General features: G+C 36.5%; 1 protein-coding gene across 10 annotated transcripts in view; it reads right to left on the bottom strand.

The window, feature by feature from the left end:
* Positions 1–236: 236 nt before the first annotated feature.
* LOC112574264 overlaps positions 237–22697 on the bottom strand; it is a 35940-nt gene continuing 13479 nt past the window's right edge. For 6 of the 10 annotated variants that reach the window (XR_003101394.1, XR_003101400.1, XR_003101396.1 and 3 more), the window contains 6 exons: positions 11249–11307; positions 8019–8137; positions 6088–6123; positions 3934–4259; positions 811–937; positions 237–421 (listed from right to left, as the gene is read on the bottom strand). Coding sequence is in view for 2 of the 10 variants with exons in the window: in XM_025255208.1 (XP_025110993.1) it covers positions 905–937; positions 3934–4259; positions 6088–6123; positions 8019–8079 (456 nt within the window). In the remaining 8 variants the exon portion in view is untranslated. Of the gene's footprint in view, positions 422–810; positions 938–3933; positions 4260–6087; positions 6124–8018; positions 8138–8561; positions 8686–11248; positions 11308–15850; positions 16134–22697 lie in introns of those variants that run through there. The other 4 variants (XR_003101399.1, XM_025255208.1, XM_025255209.1 and 1 more) reach the window with 4 other exon arrangements.

Below are 22697 nucleotides of genomic sequence, written 5' to 3'. Positions count from 1 at the left end.
AATAATTCTACTCCTTGAAAATAAATATAAGCTGACAGGTGCAAGGCAATGTATTTGTGACAGTTAAAAAAAATAAAAAAACAAATACCTGCAATACTCAATCAACAACTTCTGTAGGTGGATATTTTCCAAATAGAAATTTTCATTAAACAAACAGAAAGACTAAAATTCAAAAAGACAAGAACTCAAACATTTTCCCCATTTCTATCAACAACATAAACTTACGGTAATCAGATAAAATGATTCTGAGGTCTCCATTTTCCCAAACTTGTTTACAGCTGTGATGATGAAAGGGGTTTTATTGTACAGGGTGCCCAAACAATTGTCATCATAATATCCCCCATCTGGTTTGTCATTGAGAACAATTGTACATGTCACGTTCCTGGAGCCTTTTTTAATGTTGCTACAGTTGCACATCTCCCTGTTAGCATAAAACTGACAATCTGTCATTGTGTTTTCTTTTTTTTTCTTGCATTTTAACACACACACTTTCTCTCTCTCCTTCCCCCCTCTCTATCTCACAGGCACGCACACACAGATGAGAACCTAGAGCAGCACTAATATTTTAGCCTTGGTAAAACCTAGTTATCACAATCATGGACCTTAATACATATTGTCTCAATAATGAAATAATATTGTATGACATTTTATTTTAATCAAAAGCACTGCTCTTTCTAAATATTACAGAGATTATGCCAGTTCACATACTCTTAATTGCAATCATAAGAGTAGTCCATTGCTGCTCGGACACCAAGATGCTAGTGAAAAGTGATCAGTGTGTTGTCAGATAATGGATATTCTTTACCCTACCTCCAGTCATACACAATGCTCCACTCTGCATCTCATCAGTTGGTCGCCTGTTTCACCTTATCAAATGTGAGACTAATGGACTTACTGGAATACATCACAGTAATGTTCTCAGGTTTGAATGGTGGATCTGAAAAAGAGTCAAAATATGACTGTAGCCTTGAGCTGCTTGATTCTGACTTAATTGTGTGAGCTTGTGCATATGTAAATGAATGTTCAAGTAAGGTTAAACACAAGTATTCTTCACTGAGCCATATACCTGAAAAGGCTTTATAATTATTATAATAGAGCCGATGAACACACACACACATCCTTCTATATTTTTTCCTAGTTTTTTAACCAGGGTTTCCAGTCGGGTAGAAACAGGTGAATAGATCTCATAAACACACAAAGAAAATTTGCCTTAGGGGTCTGAAAATATAAACAACACTGGTCAACAAATTTTTTTTTACAAAAATCATGTTACTGAAATAAAATTGATCCTTATCATTTTTTATGTGCTCAACATGAATATGACAATCAAAATGCAAAATTGGCTCTAGTTCTTTTGTAATCTGCAATAATTATGTTGTACATACGAAATGCATGCCAATAGTAATTGATCTTTGTTTAATACCTGTAAAAATCAAGTCATAGGCTACATCTGAGATTTCTTTGCCTGTCTCTTGTACAGCTGTCTGGGAGAATCTCTGGGAAGTGTCCAGTCAGCCAACATGGTAGTGGACAATTTTCACTGCTACCTTTTTCTCCATTGTTGTGATGTCTTCAATGAAAACATTGCCATGTTCATTACTAACCATACCACAGTTGTCAGGAAGAAAATCCAGATGGAAATGAAGGAAGTGGATCTTCAGAGACATATTACAGCCAAGTTTCTGATACTGCATCAACATAACTTCTACTAGTTCCTTGCAGTTTTCTGCCCTAACATTCCTGAGAAAGTTTGTATATGAGGCCCTCAATATCGGAACTGAATACCAGATCACCTTCCTTTCTGAAGAAAGGCTCCAACTGCTGGTGGCACTTTCTGTATGAAGTAATTGTAACATCTTCTTTTAGAAGATTCTATTGTTGGAGTCTTGAACTAGCAATTCTGTTTTGTTCTTGGATAAGTCCAAATCACAAACCAAGTCATTTAGTTCCTCCTGTGTTATCCTGTGTGGGGTTGATGATGCACCACAGTGAAAATATCAATCGTTGAATGCTGATTACAAGGAGAAGAACAGGTCGGTTCATGCTCATCTTCATCGGCTGAGTCAAGAGAATATTCTGCTGGAGGTTCTGCAATAGGAAGTCCCTCATCATGTGGAACTGGTCTCAATGCAGATGGAATGATGGGGTAGACTATTCTCCACTTCTTTTGCTTCGCTTTCCCGCTGGAAAGAGAAGGAACCAAGGAGAAATAATCGTCATTTGTGTAGTTGCTTCACTCTCTCCACACCATGGAGACTGCCCATCGGATTGATGGTTTTTTTGCCATTCAACCATTGTGAAAAGTTGTGTTACACATGTAGCACAGCATATATATGGGGCCCAAGGCTTGTCTTGGTCGCCAATCTTGCATCTGAAGTAAAGATGATATGCCTTTCTCACTTGAGAAATGATATTTATTTTTTTCTGGCTGGCAAATGTCACTTCCCCAGAAATATAGCAAAAATTGTCCACGGTATTAATGCACTTCGAGGCATTAATGTTCTATATTGTAAGTAAACGGATAAAATAATAACAGCTTTATGCAACAGTGGCGCTTAAACTGCATCCCATTAAGTCTGAAATATTTCAAATGCTCAACATGACTGCACTATCTACAGTATGGTGCTGAAATCATCTTACTTCAGCAGCAGCCTGGCAGTAGTGATACACTGAATCATAAAATGATGCAAACTCTGGATGATGTGTACATGATGGTATTAAACAATGTGATGCAATATTACATCATTATTACTTATGCCGTTACAGTCCTACTAGATAAATTTACACGGTGAAACATAAAAAAATGAACGAACTATATCAAATATCTTCAAAACGAGAGCCAATAAAAACTTTTCATGGTCATATTCATGTTCAGCAGACCAAAATACTACAGATTAGGACCTTTTTAAGTCAGTAATAATCTCAAAGTTGATCCAGCGCAATCTTACATATGGATTAGGAAAATGTAAAAGAGTTCAAGCCAGAGGCCTCACTATGCAAGATAGTTTGTAACAAGCCAGACAAAAATGCTAAACATTCACCATTACTTGTTATCAAACATCAGGGATATTCTTTTTTACATGCATAAAACAAAACATCAGGAATATACATGTATGAACTAATGTACATTGCTGTGTACTTTTTCTGCTAATGGTTGATAAGACCTCCATCTATTTTTATTGAGGTGTGGGGAGCTACAGCCTCCAACAATTTTAACCAAGAGTTTGATAACCATTACATTTTCTGAATGGAAAATCTTGTCAGAGCTGTCTACATTGCTGATTATTTTCCTCATGCTACAAAGGAATGTGCAATAAATTCTGATCATTAATAATCTTTAGGAATGAAACTTGACTAAAATGCCTTTGTCATGATTCAAAATATTATTTATCTAAAATGAATTACAGTTTAAATCTTTCATATTGTTAACCAGTTTGCAGATAGAGAGAAGGACAGTAAGAGTGACTGACAAGTGTTTGCCTATTTACTAATTAAGTATTCAATATATTATGTTCGATGGGCAGCATCACAGCTTGTTAAAACTTTATTAAGGCAGCAGTGCTGCATCTTTTGCAATGACACCAAGTGAAGACTCTTCCTGGCCAAAAAACTTTTTTTTCAGCCACATTCAGAAAGGATTAAAAATATAGCAACTATTCATCACTTTATCTCTTGATTTTCTACAGCAACATTGAGTTGACAAAGATGACTAAACATCTGACTGGAAATGTCAATTATATTTTGCTCTGCTAATATAGTTCTGTAACAGGATGTAACTAGCTGAATAAGGCTTCTCTTGTGATCAGAAAATGGGAGTTAGATAAAGGTAAATTAGTCTCTTAATTTGTTTACAGCATGCATTATTCATTTAGTGCTGACAAACATTCTTCCACAGCAACAAATTATTCATTAATCATTAACAAAGAGACTCACATCCAATTGTAAGTGACCTTCTCGAGTTTCAAAAGGGTTAAGCAAGTCTTTACATTCAACTCTAGCACTATTGAAGTCCTTGGTCACATCAGTTATCAGGGCTTCAACGTCACATTCACTTCTTGCCAAGAGACTGACTGATCTGTTTAGTTCAGCATTATTGAGTTGAATATATATAAAACTGTTATTTCGTTTTGCTGTGCAGTCATAATACTGGCATTTCACTTGTACTGTGCAGCCCACCGGAAAAAAGCCATCAACGCTGCTGTCATAGGAATCTTCAGAACTCTCATTTCCAAAGCAGGACTTCTTATAATTTATAAACACTGCAACAAAAATTAAAGACACCTAATAAAATTCAAATAAAGAATTACTATGAATTCTTTTTAATTGACCAGGAAAAAAGATATTTTAGTTATAGGTAAAGCACTTGCGCATGGTTCCAAATGCTTCCTAAGAAGTCAGTAAATCTGCAGTTTAACAAGTGGCCATCAGCTAAAGGTTGCAAGGAATAAACACATCATTACTGAGAAATTAACTGGCTAGAATTCTAAAAGGTAATAATACATCAAATGATGAACACAAAACACATAGTGTCTGACAAGGAACATATAAAGCAAAAGTATAATTACAGTTAAAAAAACAAGAAGATTTTTTCCGTTATGTAAATGATTGTAGCCAAAGGAAGATACAAACAGCAGAAATACTTGTCCATTATGACTAACGAAAAATAAACATAAGAATTATGAAAGAAAACTTCTATGTGTGCTTTTCTTGATATCTCTGCATGCAGGAATGCAGAAGTGAGTGTTTGTAGGTGAGAGAGAGAGGGGATTGTTTACATGCACAAGTCTTTGCTTCATCCTAATTGTGTGAATCCTTTACATCAGCATTAATAATTAAGAATGACTTCAAAAGAACATGTAAATTCATGTTATACAACTTGATACTTTAAGAACTTAAACTTAATTAAAACTTTCCAAATAAGAATATTGTAACTCATAAAAATAAAATGAGACTAATAATTGTTTGTTTATTAGTATCAAGATGCACTAATTCCAATGCTTTAAAATCAAATAATACTCCATAACAAACAAGAACCAAACCAATCGAGCAATAAAGCAAAAAAGTATAGAAACCTCACCAGTAACCTATGCATTCTTCTTGGACATGCTTGTCAATTATCAATTTAAAACATCATGCCAAAATACCCGGTGATGATATTTTAAAGTTGTGCAACCTACTTTGTCTGCCATCAACCGTCTACGGCAGGGGTGGGAACATCTGACTTGCAGGCTATTTAAGGCCCATGAAATCATTTGGTCTAACCCACTATTATGGGATAGGACACATATGAGCATAAGATGGGACAGACATGTATGCTTCTTGTCAGCTGTCCGTCTGCCTCTATTGCAGTGCCTCAGAGGACAGTCAGTCCCAGGCTGGTTGGGATTGTGCATGTTAAAAAAAGTATTAACACATTATGGCAAAACTATAGCTTGACCAAATATTCCAGGCAAATGTTTAACTTGATAACTGTGTACGACCTGTGAAAGATATGATAAATATCCTATTGGAGTAAAAAAAAGAATCCCCACCCCTGCCATACAGGATGAACTGATAAGTTCCCACTAAAATCAAGTTAGTAATGATACAGTAGAAATATTCCACATCACTGTCATGCATAATATTCATTGCAAGGGAATGAGCAATCACTTGTCACATGTTTATGTAACTTTTCCTTAAACTTCATAATGAGAATACAAAAAGTGCAAATGAAGAAAATAAATTATAGCATGATGATGGTTGCATAATGCTCTAAAAAGGCAAATTTAAGCATCATGTCATGCACTCTGCCCTCAAAAGGCTAAACAAAAGATGACAGAATATTTTTTTTAAGGTATCTATGACTATCATGCATCACAGATCTGGCAGCCATAGCTTTTCTCATCATCACTATGCTGTTATGTTTCTCAAAAACCAGCATTCCTTATGAGCATGTAATACACAAATATATGAAATAAATATAAAAGACAACATGATTACAAGTAATCAGCAGAATGCATAACGGAAAGGCATGCATAGCGTATGATTAGACTGAGTTCATCATGTTGATGGTTTAAATGCTAATGCAGGCACCATGATTCTTTTTACCTTTTGGCTTCTCCCAATTTGAACTTGGTCCCTTTGCTGTCATGTGAAATTTTTAAAGAATTTTGTAAGAAAAATAAAGCAAAGTGTTACAGCATAACAACAGCAAGACATCTAACAAATGAGGTGCTGCTACAAACAGGAAGTAACTTGTGTATATTTATATACATGTTAAAAACCTGGAATATTGCTAAATGAGTTAAATACATTCAATCCATATATGTTGTGTATGTTGATAAAAGATAAGTACCGTGACTCAGAACAAGTTTTTAGGATATTATTAAGTGCAAGAAATTTTTTTTGTAAATGATAACTTAAGGAGCTGGACATCTTACTCCCAAATCACACATCCACATCACAACAATAAAATGTTTTAATTTTTGGTTCAGTGATGTCTCAAAAAAGACTAAATGGAGCCATAATTATAGCACATTTTCTGTTTATCCAAATATTAGCATTAGTATAAGCATGACCATGCCTCAGTGGCATTTATTATATAACCAACATTCTATAAGAAAGATATTATTTACAACAGAAAGGTCTTCTGTTACATCTCTGTTACATTAATGCTATTTACAGAACTTTGTTATTATCCTCAGTGTTGTAATGTGCAGCTTTCTCAGACTTTACTGGAAATTATTCACACTTTTTAAGATAAAGGCCTAACTAAACACTATTTTGGAATTCTTTTCAAAACCATCCTGTTATTTTTTCTGATTTCCTGTCTAAAACCTTCATCCTTCACAAAATGACATAAAATTAATCCTGCCACTGCTATGTTGTGCCAGATCCAACAGCCACACAATGATCATGATAAGCTGGTGCAATCAACTCCTTAAGTCTGTGAATAAGCCATTTCATAAGCTGATACCGCTCATGAAGCATAAAGCAGACTTATTTTGTCTGGTAAAAGAAGGTTATATACAACATGGAAACAAAAACTGAGGTTCTGAATGCATCTTTTTCTCCTGCTCTAAAAGACTGGTTGTTAGAGACAGCTCATGTGGAAGATGTGACATGGAAATCACTTTCTAGTAGTATAAAGATCTTCTAGCTCAGAGTAGCTTCTGAAAATCTCTATACATGACAACTCTGTGGCAAACATACAGTTTTCCCTAAGACTGAGAAATCGTTTTCACCGGAGAAAATAATGCTTTCAAAACATTTTTAAATCGTTTTAAGTACACAATGTTTTACGGCTTTACAGATATGGCGAGAAGCTTAAACATCAGCAAAATGACTTCACCCCAAACCTGAAAGACATCAGATGCTTCTTACTAACTTTATTTCAACTTCAGGTTACTGAACTGGTTGATCTAAACTTTAATCTAAACTATTATCAATATTCTTAATTAGAAAAATAGTACTTTGATAAAATGAAGAGTATTTTTAGGTCAGTCATGACACCCTAAAACATGTACATGAATTTCATTTTCATGTATCAGTTCAGTGGCTTGAGGAAATATGTTATTTCACATTGAAGTACCAAGGCTAAATCCAAATAACTAAATCTAAAAGAATAAAATGAATGAACTCAAAAGTCGAAAATGTATTTTTCTTTCAAAGTGTATTAGTACATTAGCTACTCCAAAACTATAGGTAATATGTCCATACAGGTAACCGATTCTCATTTATACATAATCAAAGTCTATCCAGAAGCATATATAGAATTGTTAGACTAACAAAATCCCATTTTACTTGGTAATTTGAGGGACAAATTCCCAATTTGCTCCAGCTTTCAACTGAATAACTTTCTGAATAGTGAAGTCATAGGCTGTCCTAGACATTGCTCAAGCATAAGCAAACATTGTATAATGAATATAAAGACACCTTCTGCATTACACTTCCCATGGAAAAGATGAAGAAGAAAAACAGCATTTTTAATGCATTTTTATGCACGAAATACTAGCCAGCATTTAAAAAAGATTGCTAACCTATCTGAGCAGAGAGAATGATCCACAAATCCAGGAAAATCAACTTAGTTATAAGTGCCATCTTCTCTCCAATTGATGCAGTCCTTACTGTCACCAAAAGGTTATCTCAGTATCAGTTCCTGAAAAACAAGAATGACTGATGAGTCAAGAAGCAAAACAATTAAAAGATGAGACAAAAGGGTTAATGATAATCTAAAGCACTATGCAGACATAGCTTTTCTTCCCTCAAAATCATATACTTTATAAATACATAGCCAGAAGAATGATGTACTGTGGACAAAAAAGCATTTATGAAACTTATAACATTATCATACAGTTTCCTGACAGTAAAACTTGTTTTCATAATGATCAAAAGAGGCACACATCAAGTCATAAGCTGATATGGTCATTAAAGCATTCAACTTAAAGTTCAACATAATGCTCACAGAAATGCAAACCTAAATAACTAAATGGTAAAAGCAAATGGAAGAGAAAGCTGCAAATAAAGGGTTTCTGAAGTACATCTGTACTGCTTCAAGCTTATTTTTCACTAGGCATATTTACAATCCTGTAGTACACAATGCAAGCAGGTACAGCATAGCCTAGTTTCACGATCTGCTAAAATGCACACATAAGTAAACACGAGACATTGTCTGCAAGTTTCCATGTGCCACGCATCTGTGTAAATAATCTTATGGACACTAAATGCTTGCTGCTTTATACTAAATTATTGTCCTTGTTTAAGGATGAAGGAAAAAGACAATGTGCTTCCCATCTTTCACTTTCAGTAGATGTGGTTAAGTCAGGAATACAGATGGTGCACCAACTATATAACACTAGCTTATTAGTGCAATAAGAAATCATTCACACCATGACACTGCTTTTTCCCAGAATCACCAAGTCACCAAACCCCTTCCTGACTACAAATCTAAAGCCTTTATATCTTCCTTAAAACAAAAAAAAAAGGCTTGGCAAAAGGATTTTAAAAAATGTCACATTTAAAAAATAGACCAAAATGACCAGGAGAGCAAATCTGTACACTACTGCATTTCTTATCTTCTCCATATATAATCATTTATAAAACAAAACATTTATACCTCCATAACATTGCACAAAATAAACATTTCTGGAAGTTTGTTAATCATGTTCACTGCTTGAATCTATATGTTAGATATACACTGCAGTGGAAGCAAGTAAATAAACCATTATTTTCTCTTGACAAGGAACAAACATAAGGATAAAAGCACAAGACTTTGGAAATAAGACTCTATATGAAAATGTCAACATGGAGCATTTATGCCTAACCATTCATAAATCAGCAACATACTGAGGTCTAAGTCAGTCAAGTTGTTAATACAATGGGCTTGGATTGCAAATATGGACTACGTTTGACATTTTTTCAGCTAGTGTGAATACAGTTGCTACTCTTTTGTGATAAGGAAAGCAGAAACGTATGTGTGCACACCAGTCATGTGACAAGATGCACAAGTTTGCTATTCACTGGTGGTTGCAGGAGTAATGATGCCAGAAACACAAGTTTAAAGGAGTTCATTATCACTGTGTGTGCAATGCATATCAACAGAAGAGATCTATTTTTATACCACTTTTCAGCAAATAGAAAAAAAAAGAACTTGAGAAAAGGGATGGAATTTATGATGGCACCTGGCACTCAAATAACTATGTTTACCACCTTTACACTCAGCAATTCATCGGCCAAGATGGCCCAAAGAGACCATCACTGTTTCCTAACAAAGAGTTCGAACCAACTCCTGTATACTATAAGTTGTAAAATGTTTTAAATACTTTCTTTGATCAAGTAGCATACAGCTAGTACTGACAGTCATTACTCTGACCAGTGATAATCACCATACTGAATACAAAATATAAAAAAATGTAGCATGTTTTCAATGGTCTAATGCTGCTCTAGTCCTTTTGCTCTAGTCACAAGTTCATTTTTACGACCTGTGACACTTTGTTATTGTTCTTTAAGCTAATTTACGTTCCAAAAGTAGAGCATGATTTCATTTCAATAAAGCTATTGTTTTGGTTGTGAACTCACCCTAATCAGAACAGAAACAACCAAGTGCACAAGATATTAACAAAATCAATTCCATCAAACGTTACAAAAGAGGTGTCAAGAACCCTACCTCTATGTTAATGCAACAGCAGCCTTAATTACTCAAATTTACCCAGTAAATTTGGTAAAATCCAAATTTGTGAAGATTCAGACTTAAGATGTAAAATTAAGCTTCAAGATGCTGGCAATTTAACAGAACATAAAAATGTCATTAGTTTGTTATAAAATTGTATAGTGATTTTTTTATGTTTTATAAAAGCACTCATGGATTATGCTGTATTCTAAAAAGGCCACTGCCAATGTGGTATCTTCTAAAATATTTTGAGGTGTTGCCCAATTAGTGAACCTGTATTTGTGACCTCATGGGAAATCAATAACTCTTTCCCAAATTCAGGTGAGAATTGCAAGAGGGTCAACTTTTTTTCTAAAATGCTGATGAGAACTGAGGTTCAAAGGCTTATAAACAGAACTATTTTCTTAGATTTCTTAATAAGTATCTTTTAATGAATTAAACAGTAGTTTGAAAATAATCTTGCATGCTGGTTACCCAGCAGTTAAGCCAGTCACACAAACACTATCATTCTGACCAGAGGCTAAAACTCTCCCCGCAAGGTTCCTAAACCAGCGAAAACCTCCAAGAAAACAGCCAAAATGAAAACAAAAAGGAAAAACAAGAGACTGGCCTGGCCATGCTTGAAAGATGTATAAATAGTGATTCGCCTTGAACATTCCAGTGAAATTAGAAATTAAAGATCAGGTCAAAACATAACGAAGACCTAGAAGCAATAAGTACAAGGTATAAATATGAGGTAATGTTTTGAAATTTGTGCATTTGAGCCATTTGACGTTGGTACTCCACAGTCAAACATATTTGAAAACTTACCTAGTGGTCTACAAGAATCCTCAAAAGACTAGAATTCTGCTGCTTAGAAAGTTGGTAAGTCAAAGCTTCGTGGTGATTTTAAGCTGCTGTTTATAAGTAACTTCAAAAGCACTAGAGACAAAAAGGAGTAATACCCTGCTATTAGCACTACTGTCTATTCTCTGGAGTATCCAAGATCGCATAAATGTCGAATGAATTTTTATCAATGCAGTTACATTATCCTCCATGTCATCAGAAGTATGACATGCATTCTGCTGCCCCAGTCAATTCAAACATGTCACAGCTACTTACCATTTAACCTTCTCATGGAACACTTTTTCTTTACTTGAGGCAGGCCAATGACATGTCATCTGAAAATAATTCGAACATTCAGATAAGCCAGAGAAATACCATTATTTGTAAGTACACAAACAGGAAAGCAAATATACATAAGGCTTGGAGTAAAGAGGCATGGGTGGGTGAGGTCAGAAATGTAAACTGTGGGTCAAAAATCATAAGCTGTTAAAAATCCAAGCCACTGTCAGAAGTCTAAATGCTTCTGCACTTATGTTATCTTCCACTTACACTAATGCCAATGAACAAAGTGAGGGTTCACATCAAAAGATCTGTCTACTTGGTAGGTAGGGATTCCTAGAATTTTCCCCCTTCATTGATTTGTGTGTTTTTGGGTACTGTAGAATGTGACAGAAAAAAAATGTCTTCATAAGTGAACAACCATCAACAGCACAAAATTTTGACTGGTGATCTTAATCAGACATTTTTTTAACTTATTGCAGACAAATCATTGCTTCATCATGTCACTGCTCTCAAACTGTGCTATCTGTTACACTTCAGTCAGTCGCCCCCTAGACCGGCACCTGTTGTTGGAGATGGGGGAACACACAGATGTTCTCCAAGTAGATGTTACACTTCCTTAGTAGTCAAAATCATCAAGGCAAAGGTTTCTTTGATTCTCCTCAGTGTGTAGAGTTCCTAGACTAAAGTCTTATGTTACTGATACTATATTTGTTATGTCTATGATACCAGTTGTAATCATCTCTATCATATTACTGCTTGTAATCACCTCTATTATACAAGTTACCGCTTTTACTACATTATACCACATATGTCATCTCTTGTAATTACCCTTATTTTACCATGTTATCACTTGTAATCCCCTCAAAACCCATTAAAACAGCCATGAATGGACAGAGGTATTTCTCCTACCAAGTTCCATCAACCTGGAACAGATTACCCATCAGCCTTCATCACTCTGATTCTTTTATCACCTCTAAGTCTAAACTTAAGACACATCTTTTCAAAATAGTGGTTTTACTGCAACCATGTTCTGACCATGAGCATGTCTAATGTGTGTCTGTATTTACTTCGTGTTTGAGTGGGTATTTGTGTTGTAGAAATAAGTTCGTATGTTATATGTGAATATGGGTACAATGTTTGTGGTGATTCACTTTATTTTTGCATATCCTTTCTGTAAAGCATTTTAAGCAAATCATTAAAAAAGCACTATATAAATGCTCATTCTTATTATAATACTATATATGTTACCACTTGTAATCTATTATACCACTTGAACTACAGGGGACTGTTGCAAGGATTTGTGTGTCTGGCAGTAAACAGGTACCCAGGACTCAAAACACCTGCCCTTTTATCCACATCCTCCTATCAACAAACCCTTTGTCACAAACAGGATGCAACTTAAGTCCTTTGCGGTAATAAGAGTATTAATACACCTGATATAAGAAAAAAGTTAAAATTTCTGAGGAAAAATATATTTATCTGACCAATCTTCAAGTAAGCCAGAATAGTAGTTTTCTTTTATAAACTATGTAAGCTGCTTCGAATGCCTATTAAACAGTTAACAGCTCTATGTGTGTGTGTGAGAGAGATAAAAAGTGTGTGCACAAAAGGGATGTGTAGACATGTATGAATTTAACTATTTCAATAATCAGACATGTTTTTAGATAAAACAAAACCATCCATTCTAAGCTAACTAGTGCATTCTCTGTTTTTGTAAGTGCCTCAAAGACAAAGGAAATAATCTTTGACTTTAGGCTGAACAAGCTTGAGGTAGTCATTAGTACTATCCATGATGATCCCATTGAGATAGTCGACTCTTATAAATATTTGGGTACTATCTTTGAAAACCATCTTAAATGGGACATTAACAGTGACATGATTCTCCATAAGAGTCAGCAACACCTGTAATTCATGTCGTTCTCTGTCAGCTGTCATTCTCACTTGGTTCTATCAATTGAAAGTCTCATCACTTTTTTTTTTCATCTCTTGGTTCAACATCCCCCTAGAGAACAGGAACAGCCTTGTCTTCTTTGTTAATATCTGCTCCAAGATCACTGGAACCAGGCAGAGGGATTTGGTAGTCTTAAATAATCAGCAAATCCTTAGGAAGGTTCTCGATCTTATCCTCAATATTCCTGATCATGTGTTAGCATGAGCATGACTCAAAAATCTAAATGTCATGCTTACGAGAAACAGAAACCAACAACTAAATTCTGCACAGCCACCATCCTATCCTATACAAAAGGCAACACCTCATACACTTAAGAAGACTAAAGCCTATAATAAACTGTTCCCAAATGTTCACATTAGACCAACTTGTATTAACTTAGTATTATCATCCTATATAGATCATCAGCACCAGTCCAAAAATGAAGTTCAAACTAAAATGAATTATCAAGAAATAATGACACAGTCATTTATGATTCATGAGCTTCAATATTCCATTAAAAACTGACCTGAATCAAACATAAAACTAACTTCTGCTGTTCGCCAGTTGCCAACAGTACATGATACTGTGAATTGTGCTGAGTCTTACAGTTGCAAAAAAATTCTGCAGTAGATTCCCAATAATTATATAACTATTATTACATAATTTTTCAAAAAGTGCAATGTTGATTGACATAACTTTTAACTATACATGAATGTCTGATATCTCTGATGGCTGCAGTCAATGCAAGTATGCTGAGTTTTGTCAGGAAACTTTGCCATGAACTATGAATATGAGAGACTGCCATAAAGGTGAACTCTGCAGCACCTCTTTCTTCTCAGGATAATGAAGTCTATTTTTATCTCCCTTACATTTCTTCAACTGTTTTATGTCAAATATAAGACTTTATTTATCAAAGAGGGCAATTAGTTCAGCTTTATAAGGAAACAATACAAAAGAGCAACAATAATCAACAATATCATAAAACACTCATACCGGCCGCACCAGACAGACCCTAACATAATCATAATTGAAACTCACATAATTATGATCAAAATTCACTGGCACACTGTAGCATTCAAAAGTTGAAATAAAAAATCACATAGGACAGCATTAATCTGTTGGTCCTGAATGCATGCACACAGAATCGCTAGCCTGATGGAAGATGGAAGAACTCTCCTGAAAGGACATGCCAATTATCACACAGAATTACAGAAGCTTTAGAAAATGTCATCCTGTTACACAGAGCATGAAGGTCACTCTGGATCATCCCAATAACTTTAAAGCCAGATTATAAAATGATTCAAGCTGTTTTTGCCCTTCACCAGAAAATTGTCATAAATACGGATGAACAAGAGGGACAGTTCACTCTCAATAGGAGATTTATAAAAAAGCTAAGTGACAAAAACTCTTGGAGACCGAGAAAAACCAGCTTGCGGAAAAGGAAGAGGTGCTGCTAAGTCTTCTTCACAATAGCCTGCGTGTTGGTATTCCAGCAAATTCTCCTGACGAATATGGTGCCTAAGTACTTTGATGTATTAACAATCTCTATAAAGACAATCTTTTTAAATCAAAGACAATTTTTTTGACACTAAAGACCATTCTGAATAGTTTGCATTTTTTACAGATATCAGTAGATATAAGCAATATAAAACAAACCTGTAAATTTCAGCCTCCAAAATCCCTCCGTTAATTATCCCCTATGATTCGCACCTACGATCAACAATCACCGCTAAAAGTGTACTGTGTCATGTTAGTACACCATTCACAACATTGCCAGCCATGAACATCAGTCAGAGCGACAGTTCAGATTATTCAGACGCTAATAGTCTGCATTTCTCCTGGTTCTGAAAAACTGCTATTTGAACATGAGAAATGCAGACATTCAGTGTCCTAATAACTGTGATTATCTAGCTGGTGCAGGTGTGTGCAATTAGCATAATAATTTCACAGTTGTGTGAGTTGCTGAACTGTGCTTTGAGACAAAATTATACTGCAACCTTGTTATTTGAAAGATGGTAATCACACTCTAATTGTGACAATATTTCTTTACTGAATGACACTTCAAACAATTTAAATCACGAAATCCTATCTTCTTGTGCACAAAAAACAAAGGCTTTTTTTGTTTATCATAGACACCAAATATATATATAAACATAAAATTTTTGGCATCATCACAGTAACTAATTAAAATGTAGATGATTTACATTCAATCTTTCAAAATATAATAAATATTTTACTAAGGGAAAACTTTCACATAACTGTACAAAGTTTATTAAACAATGCCATACTGACAAAGAAAAAAAAACCTCCACCCAACAAAACTGTAATGCACAGCTGCATCAACAATCTTAGTATTTCCACGTGTAATGATCTACCTGAATACATATATTTACGTCTATATGTAGATAATTACTCTTACTTTTAAAAACTTAACATTTATATGCTAACTAGCAATTTATCTGTGCGCTTGTAAACAGTAAAAACACGCAATTCACACAGACTACTTTCACTTTCGTGGGTTTTCCATATAAATTTATGCGCCAAACCTTTTAATCAACGGTTTTCAGTACAAACGAGGTTTTCGCTGATACCCACTGAAGATATCAATTTCTTAAAAGTGGAAGAGTGCAGTTAAACATTAGGCTTTCGTACATACAATAACGTACCGTTTGATGTTTGAGCTTCTTCCTCAACTCGAGCCATGCGAACCAAAGCAAAACTTGTAGTTCCGGGTACGCTTGCTTCACGATTTACAAATGACAAATCACATAACCAACACGTTCCTTATATTTATGAAGAACACGTACACGAAAAAGATCCCATACTTTAACTAAATTATTTAGTTCTAGTACTTTTATGAACTGATTTTTACAAGTTTAGAAGCTGCTGGTGAGATCTCACAATGTTGACCTACAAAAAAAAAAATACCAACAGTAGCCACGCAGTAAATAAAGGGGACTGTGCAATACATGTATATCTCACGGACCGTAAAATTTTACTTTAGGTCTAGTCACTTCATTTACTCGTCAATGATTATTTTAATTACTAATTTTCATCTGGTTTTTATTTTACGAGCTAGTGTTTAGCGCCTACTTTCCACGTAAATGCAAGGCGCGCAGTAGCCTCACCATAGAAACGACGATGTCAACACTATGTACGAGTGATTTGCTGCAAATGAACCATATCTGATTGTAACTCGTTAGAGTAGTGTCATTAGACTATTCTGTACCAAAAAAAAAAAAAATGTATCAGTCTACAAACCACATTGCTCTTGCTGTTAGTCTACAGTTGCATTACGCGGCAACTTAAATTTAAAAAAAAAAAAAAAAAAAAAGAACCTTATATAGTTTCGGGATGGTACGTCGTTTTACTTGATCAGTTGTTTATTTTTAAGGAAAAGAAAAAGGTTACGAAGGAAAATCTCTGTACATGTTTATACCGATGACAAGTAAATCCTGAACAACACTTTGGTCGTGTATATTGGTATAATCTCTTTCAATAGTTGTTGGGGGTGGGGGGTTCCCCCTTGCTAACTGTCTTTTTTTTTTCTTATTTTTTCTTATTTTTTGTGTCCTTAGATATTTGGTGGCAGGACGTACGCGCAAATAAAAATAAGGAAGGTGCATGAACCTTAATATCGTGCTATATCAACAACGACAATCAAATAATTTTACAGCGAAACTCTACACAAAGTTAAGCTGCTTCTGAAACGGATGGGAAATATAACCAATCGAACCTCAAGCTTTCCCGTTATACATTCCCTTTCAGCGAGAGCATAGCAAATCTGCTTTGCGCCTATCAGTACCAATCCCTGTGTGTACAAGGTCAAGAAGTGATAAAGCAAACGGAATCATGCATGTGTCTGTAAACACTTGAATGGATTAAAACTCTCATCTCACACACACACACACACACATACATATGTTGATCGAATAGGTCGCACAAGCAATATATTGGCAACTGTTTTCATAGAAAAACGATAATAATAAGACAATAATGTCGTTTGTAACTTAATGTTCTAGTCTCCCCAAGAGACTTGCCATAGATACACCATGAACCACTTCACAGTTTCAACGGCCACGAGAAAATGGTACACTTTGCCTTTGTTTTGACTTTCATTTTAATTCAGGTATCACATATGAAACGATTTTTTCCTGAGGATTGCAGCACAGTCAGTCCTTAAGTCTTTCTTAACTGGACAAATATGAACGAACAGTTGTCCAAGTTCAGCAAAGTTTTGTATAACTGTCATGTAATTATTTTTTTATATAAAAGACAGTGAAGTACTCGGGGATTTATACACACACACATACACGCGCGTAAGGATCGGAAGAGGCTAATAGATTTGTGATGTAACTGTGATAATTAAAGCAACATTTCACTAAAATATTTTAGGCACCACAGAGTTACTAACATAAGTAAATAAATGTGCAAAAATGTTTAAGATATGCAAATTAAAAATTAAGGTAAACAAGGTTCTATTTAATTCGTTGAAGCTGAACCTCGTCTATACCGTCGCGTGTAGAAGGCTGAACACAGCCCTCTCTTCCTACGCTGCTGTTACATACCCTAAAATATCAGGTACCCATTTCTGCAGTCTTCTGTCTTCGGTAATGTAGTATGTTTTAACATACTTCCGAACACTTCTAAATAAGTAACTGCAGTTAGTCTATCATTTCTATTCACCTTCCCATCCACCCCATTAAACGTACGCACACACGCACGTAAATGATGCTTGACAGCTTTGTCCGCCAAAGGTACACGTACTTTTTCATCCATCCCTTGTCAACATCTCTTTGCCTGTTTGTATGCTTGAGGTTCTCATTTTTGCCTCCCCTAACCCACCCCACTTGTCCAATCATCGGGACCAACGCATTTTTGCAGTCCCTTTCTCATCAAGGACTTCCTAAAACACACCTTTAAAGCTCACCACTCCAGGTAAGTGTCATCCTCCCGTGAGTCATGCTGCGAGACAGTCGACAGGTAAGCCACACTTCTAGGCGCAAATACATTCAACTCGAAATAGAAAGAAGCATTCACGTGGTCAGAAGGTTCTCGTCTGCTTTTGAGCTACATGATGTGAAACGGAGAAAACAATGAAGAAACATCGAGACACGACGACGACGATGATGATGAGGCGAATATATATTAACTAAAGGATAACAATAAATAATTGAATTTATATGTAATCGTGTGTCATGCTGTGCAAACCTGTCTGAGCATTCCCAAAGAAATGATTCAGCAAAAGAGCTGGAACTGGTCCAGACAGCACCTGTGTGCACGCTTCAGTGGTGTTGTCGACAACGACACCCTCCATACCTGCTGTTTGCTTTACCGACTGTGTCGGGTCTGAACCTCGCGACGGCTCAATCAATAGCAAAACTCGGCGCAGACGACATTTGTCGCCAGTCTTGTCACACAAGCCACAGTATGACTGGGCAAGATGCATTCAGCCATGCGCCAAGATGAACAGGACGGCAACAATAGGTCATCTAAAGGCAAAGAAGATGATCGATACTCCAAAGAACATGCATTCGATCGATCGAGTGTCGAAAACTTATTCCGAAACCGTTGGCCATTACTCATTTCGAAAAGTGTACAGGACACCCGCTCTTTGCATAGATTTTGACCTTTAAACTAATTGATGGGAGGATTTTCCAGGCTTAATCAGTTTAAATTGTACCTCCTGAAGTTTAGAGGTTACAAATCTTCTCCCCAAACAAAAATCAAATCAGATCATTTGTATTCTTAATATTTGTCTGCTGCTTATCTTTATTTTCTTTAAACCTTTAGTATATTTCGTTGATTTACATACACATTGTAATTAAAGAGTTATCAACGGTAAATATCTTCTAAAACCCTGTTATACAAGGAGCAGCAAATAAATTCAGTATATGTCGTAAATTGCACTTTTTCTCTTGCCTTGTGCACAACATTTGTATTCAAATATAAATGCAGGAGAAATGCTACCATAAAAATATTTACTTTAAATAAAAAGTATAAATTTTATTTATCAATTTACTGTCATCCTTGTACATTCTTTTATATAAGATACAGTCCCATCAATCCCTAACATACACATAGTACAAAAAGGGGGGATGCAGAGAGAAATGGAGAGAGAAAGGAATGCAAAGTGAGATAAGTCTAGTGATACATGACTTTAAGAAAGCTTTATTAAAGAAAGGAAAACCGATATGTGGAGTCCTTTGTCCTTTAAAGATGAGGTATCATAGTGCAGTCGATAGGAAACAGTTTTTGCATCCAACACAGAAAATACACTTGGGTAATGCCCTTTTCCAACACATTGTTCACGAAGGTACCCTTCTTCTGTCTCTCATGAGATCACAGCACACTTTCTCCTGCCACCTGATCGATGACTGACGTGTGTGTGTGCAATCAGATGATTGCATCGCCTACACCATCGTCGCGTGGGACCTGGTCTTTTGAATGATTGAGGAGCTCGGTGGCTGTCTGGGTATCGCCTGGATGGCGGTGAGGGAGCGACTGGATGAATAAGATGCCGACATCCAGCAGACTACACAGGTTGTCAACCACTGGGCGTGGTGTGTGGTGCTGAAGGTCGTGAGTCACAGATGTGAGATGAAGAGTTAGAGGGAAAGAGGGTCGGGTGGAGGGGTGGATGGTGTTTTTACTAAGGTTATATCATGGCAAGGCAGATCGCCCTGAGAGGGATGTGTAAAAATAATAAATGTGTGTGTGTGTGTGTGAGAGAGAGAGAGAGAGACGTGCACGCGCGTTGGTAGTTAAGATTTTTGCACTGATTACATTTTAAAAATAATATGCGATATATTTAATATGCGAAATTTTAATTACCTTTGCACAAAGTAATTTAATACTTTTTTGGTTGTTTGGTACTGTTTGTTATGTGCCTTGATAAGCTTTTTTCTAATATTTACCAATTAATGCAAATTTCTTTTCCTATTAACTGAAAAGCACATTATTCAACGTTTTGTGAGTTAGCGCAACTCTACAAGTCTTTGACTATCTTTTCCATCAGGTGTTGTTACAGTGTCCTTAGCGCCGCATTTTATGAGACAGACTCCATTTTAACAATTTATAGAACTACTTCTTCGTGAAATTTCTTTCGATGTGGCTGACTCATCTGAGACCTTCAGTCCTGCAGCGTCCCAGACATGAAGGAGTGAGTGCTGGAGGTGAGGAGAGATCAATAGCACCCAGTGACAAAAGCTCATAACTGCTCGGTGACTACCTACATGGTGCTGGTAGTGAAAGCCGGGTGTGTAACCCCGCCCTACCCGAGTCGACAGTTCACTTCATCGTCTGTCTAACGCAGTCTTGAAGGGAACATTTTGATGGAAAGTCTCTTGATATTTACTTTCTCGGCAAACACCGGTGGTAGCAGACAAATTCACACTGAGTCTGAACAACATTCGGTGAGATGGTTACCGAGATTTCACTGAGGACGGAGCAAGGTAGGGCTATTTCTTCTCGTGTATATTGAGATGACGGGACTGCACGTGTCTGCTTGTGTGTGTTTGAGAGAGAGTTTGAGTGTGCAAACATAATGATATTGCCATGTTTGTTTATATAATAACGGAATATTGTTGTTTCTTCTTTCTGTTAATCGTAATCGAGAAATAGAAAGTCTTAATTAATACTATATCTAATGATGCATCACAAACAACGGACTTCACCCCTCTGTGCATCTTAAAAAATGTGTAAATTATTGCCAGCGATTTTACTTGGGAATATAAAATATGCAAGACATTGTAATCAGGTATTCATTCAAATAACAATTATTTCTTAGACAAGACTCAGATCTGTCAGCACGGTTTCACAAAATAAAGAAAGCTCTTCCTTCACGACCGTTAAAAATAAAAGTGCTAATTGATTTTCTCATTACTGTGATGGGGTATATAGCCTGTGTAATGACAGACTATCCTCCCAGGTGTCGACTGGCTGCAAGGTGAGAACAGCAAAGTCTGTGCATAACAGGTGTACGACTGCTTAGCGAGTTGCTTAGTTCCATCGCCTTAATTAGGTTATAAGTTTACCTCTTGAGATATATAAGTGTGAACTTCTGTAGTTTAATTAGTCTAATTAAAGTGCATGGTTTAGAAGACTGAGCTTAACGAGCTGAGTGCGTGTGATGGGGTTGGAGGAAGGGGGTATGAAGTGTATGAAGAAGAAATCTAAGAGTAAGAATGTCTAGATAAATGACAAAACAAAACAAAACAAAATGAACCAGCAAATTTAGTTTAAATATTTGTAAAATTTTTATGAGAGAAGAATAAATGTGGGTGTGCACGCGCGCATATCCACGATAAGCACGATCTGATAATCTTCTCTGGTCGTGGTCTGAGCACGCAGACTATTCTGAATGTTTCCAGTACATACATGTACTGTCATGCTTGCAGCAGTTCGCACGCACACACGTGCAGGCGCGCGCGCCACTTTGATGCTGTCACAACACTGATTAAGACGCGAACTCGCCGCCGCCCGGGAAGCGCTGTCGCTCTGTGGTCCCCGGCCCGCAACCGTTGTTTGCGGAGGAGAGGTCGGGCCCCTGGTCTCTGGCTGGAGATAGAGCTGCTGGACGTGCTGCCCCGCGATTACAGAGTCAACACTTCGTACTGCCGCCACTTTCGTGTATTTGCTCGAGAATTTACCTCTGCGTTTGGGCATGCGCAAACACTCCCGACCCCTGTCTGCAAGCTGAGCTCATGACTTTGCTTGGGGAAGACGATGTGGTGGCGGTTGTGCCCCCATTCACATCCCTTCTTGGAGGATCACTAAGAGAACCTCTCTGGGCAAGGGGGGAGTGGGGAGTTTATCGAATTGTAGCATCCCATCTCTTTCATATTCGCGTGCACGAATGTGCAATGCTTTCAATGGTTTCACATTTTGTTTTAGAATTCTTGAAGATTTTTTCGATTAATTATAATTTCTTTGTTTTCATTCTTTTTTTTCCGTCTCTTGTTTTCCCAGTCCGCTTCTTGAATTGTTAAGAAACCGGTGGCCTTTGACAATAATTATTTACTCAGTTCAGAAGGTCCTAAACCCCGATGAAACAATGCTGAAGATGGTGGCAAAGACAGCCAAGGACAGTTCAAGAAGTCTTTGGACATTTCCTCTGGGACCAGAGTCATGAACCAGGGACTTGCTTTACCTACACTCAGTCCTTATATAGTAAGTCCTGTTTAGCCATACATTATGAACCAAAGGCAGGTACATCTAAATTATCAAACTTCAAGGACTTTGCCTGTATAAGTTACACAACTCCGCAATGGTTTTCAGTTTAAGGTAACAGTGGGGTAACACTACGATTTCTTCATGACAACGGCTACATGATGATGAGGGTCAAAATACTAGGTACAGTTGGACATGGGGGAGACGATCTTTCTCGTGTGTAGTGCAAGCAGACGGTCAACATTTCGAGGTTCGCTAGTCTTTACAGGTCTGTGGCGAGGACAGAAAACTTCCTTCTTGCCTATCATCTCTCTTTGACCAAGCACTCCCAGGGGATAGGCA

This window comes from Pomacea canaliculata, linkage group LG10, assembly GCF_003073045.1.
Source record: "Pomacea canaliculata isolate SZHN2017 linkage group LG10, ASM307304v1, whole genome shotgun sequence".
In the NCBI taxonomy this organism is placed as follows: domain Eukaryota; kingdom Metazoa; phylum Mollusca; class Gastropoda; order Architaenioglossa; family Ampullariidae; genus Pomacea; species Pomacea canaliculata.
The sequence above is the reverse complement of the archived record's forward strand: the minus strand, read 5'-3'. Positions and strand labels throughout refer to the sequence as shown.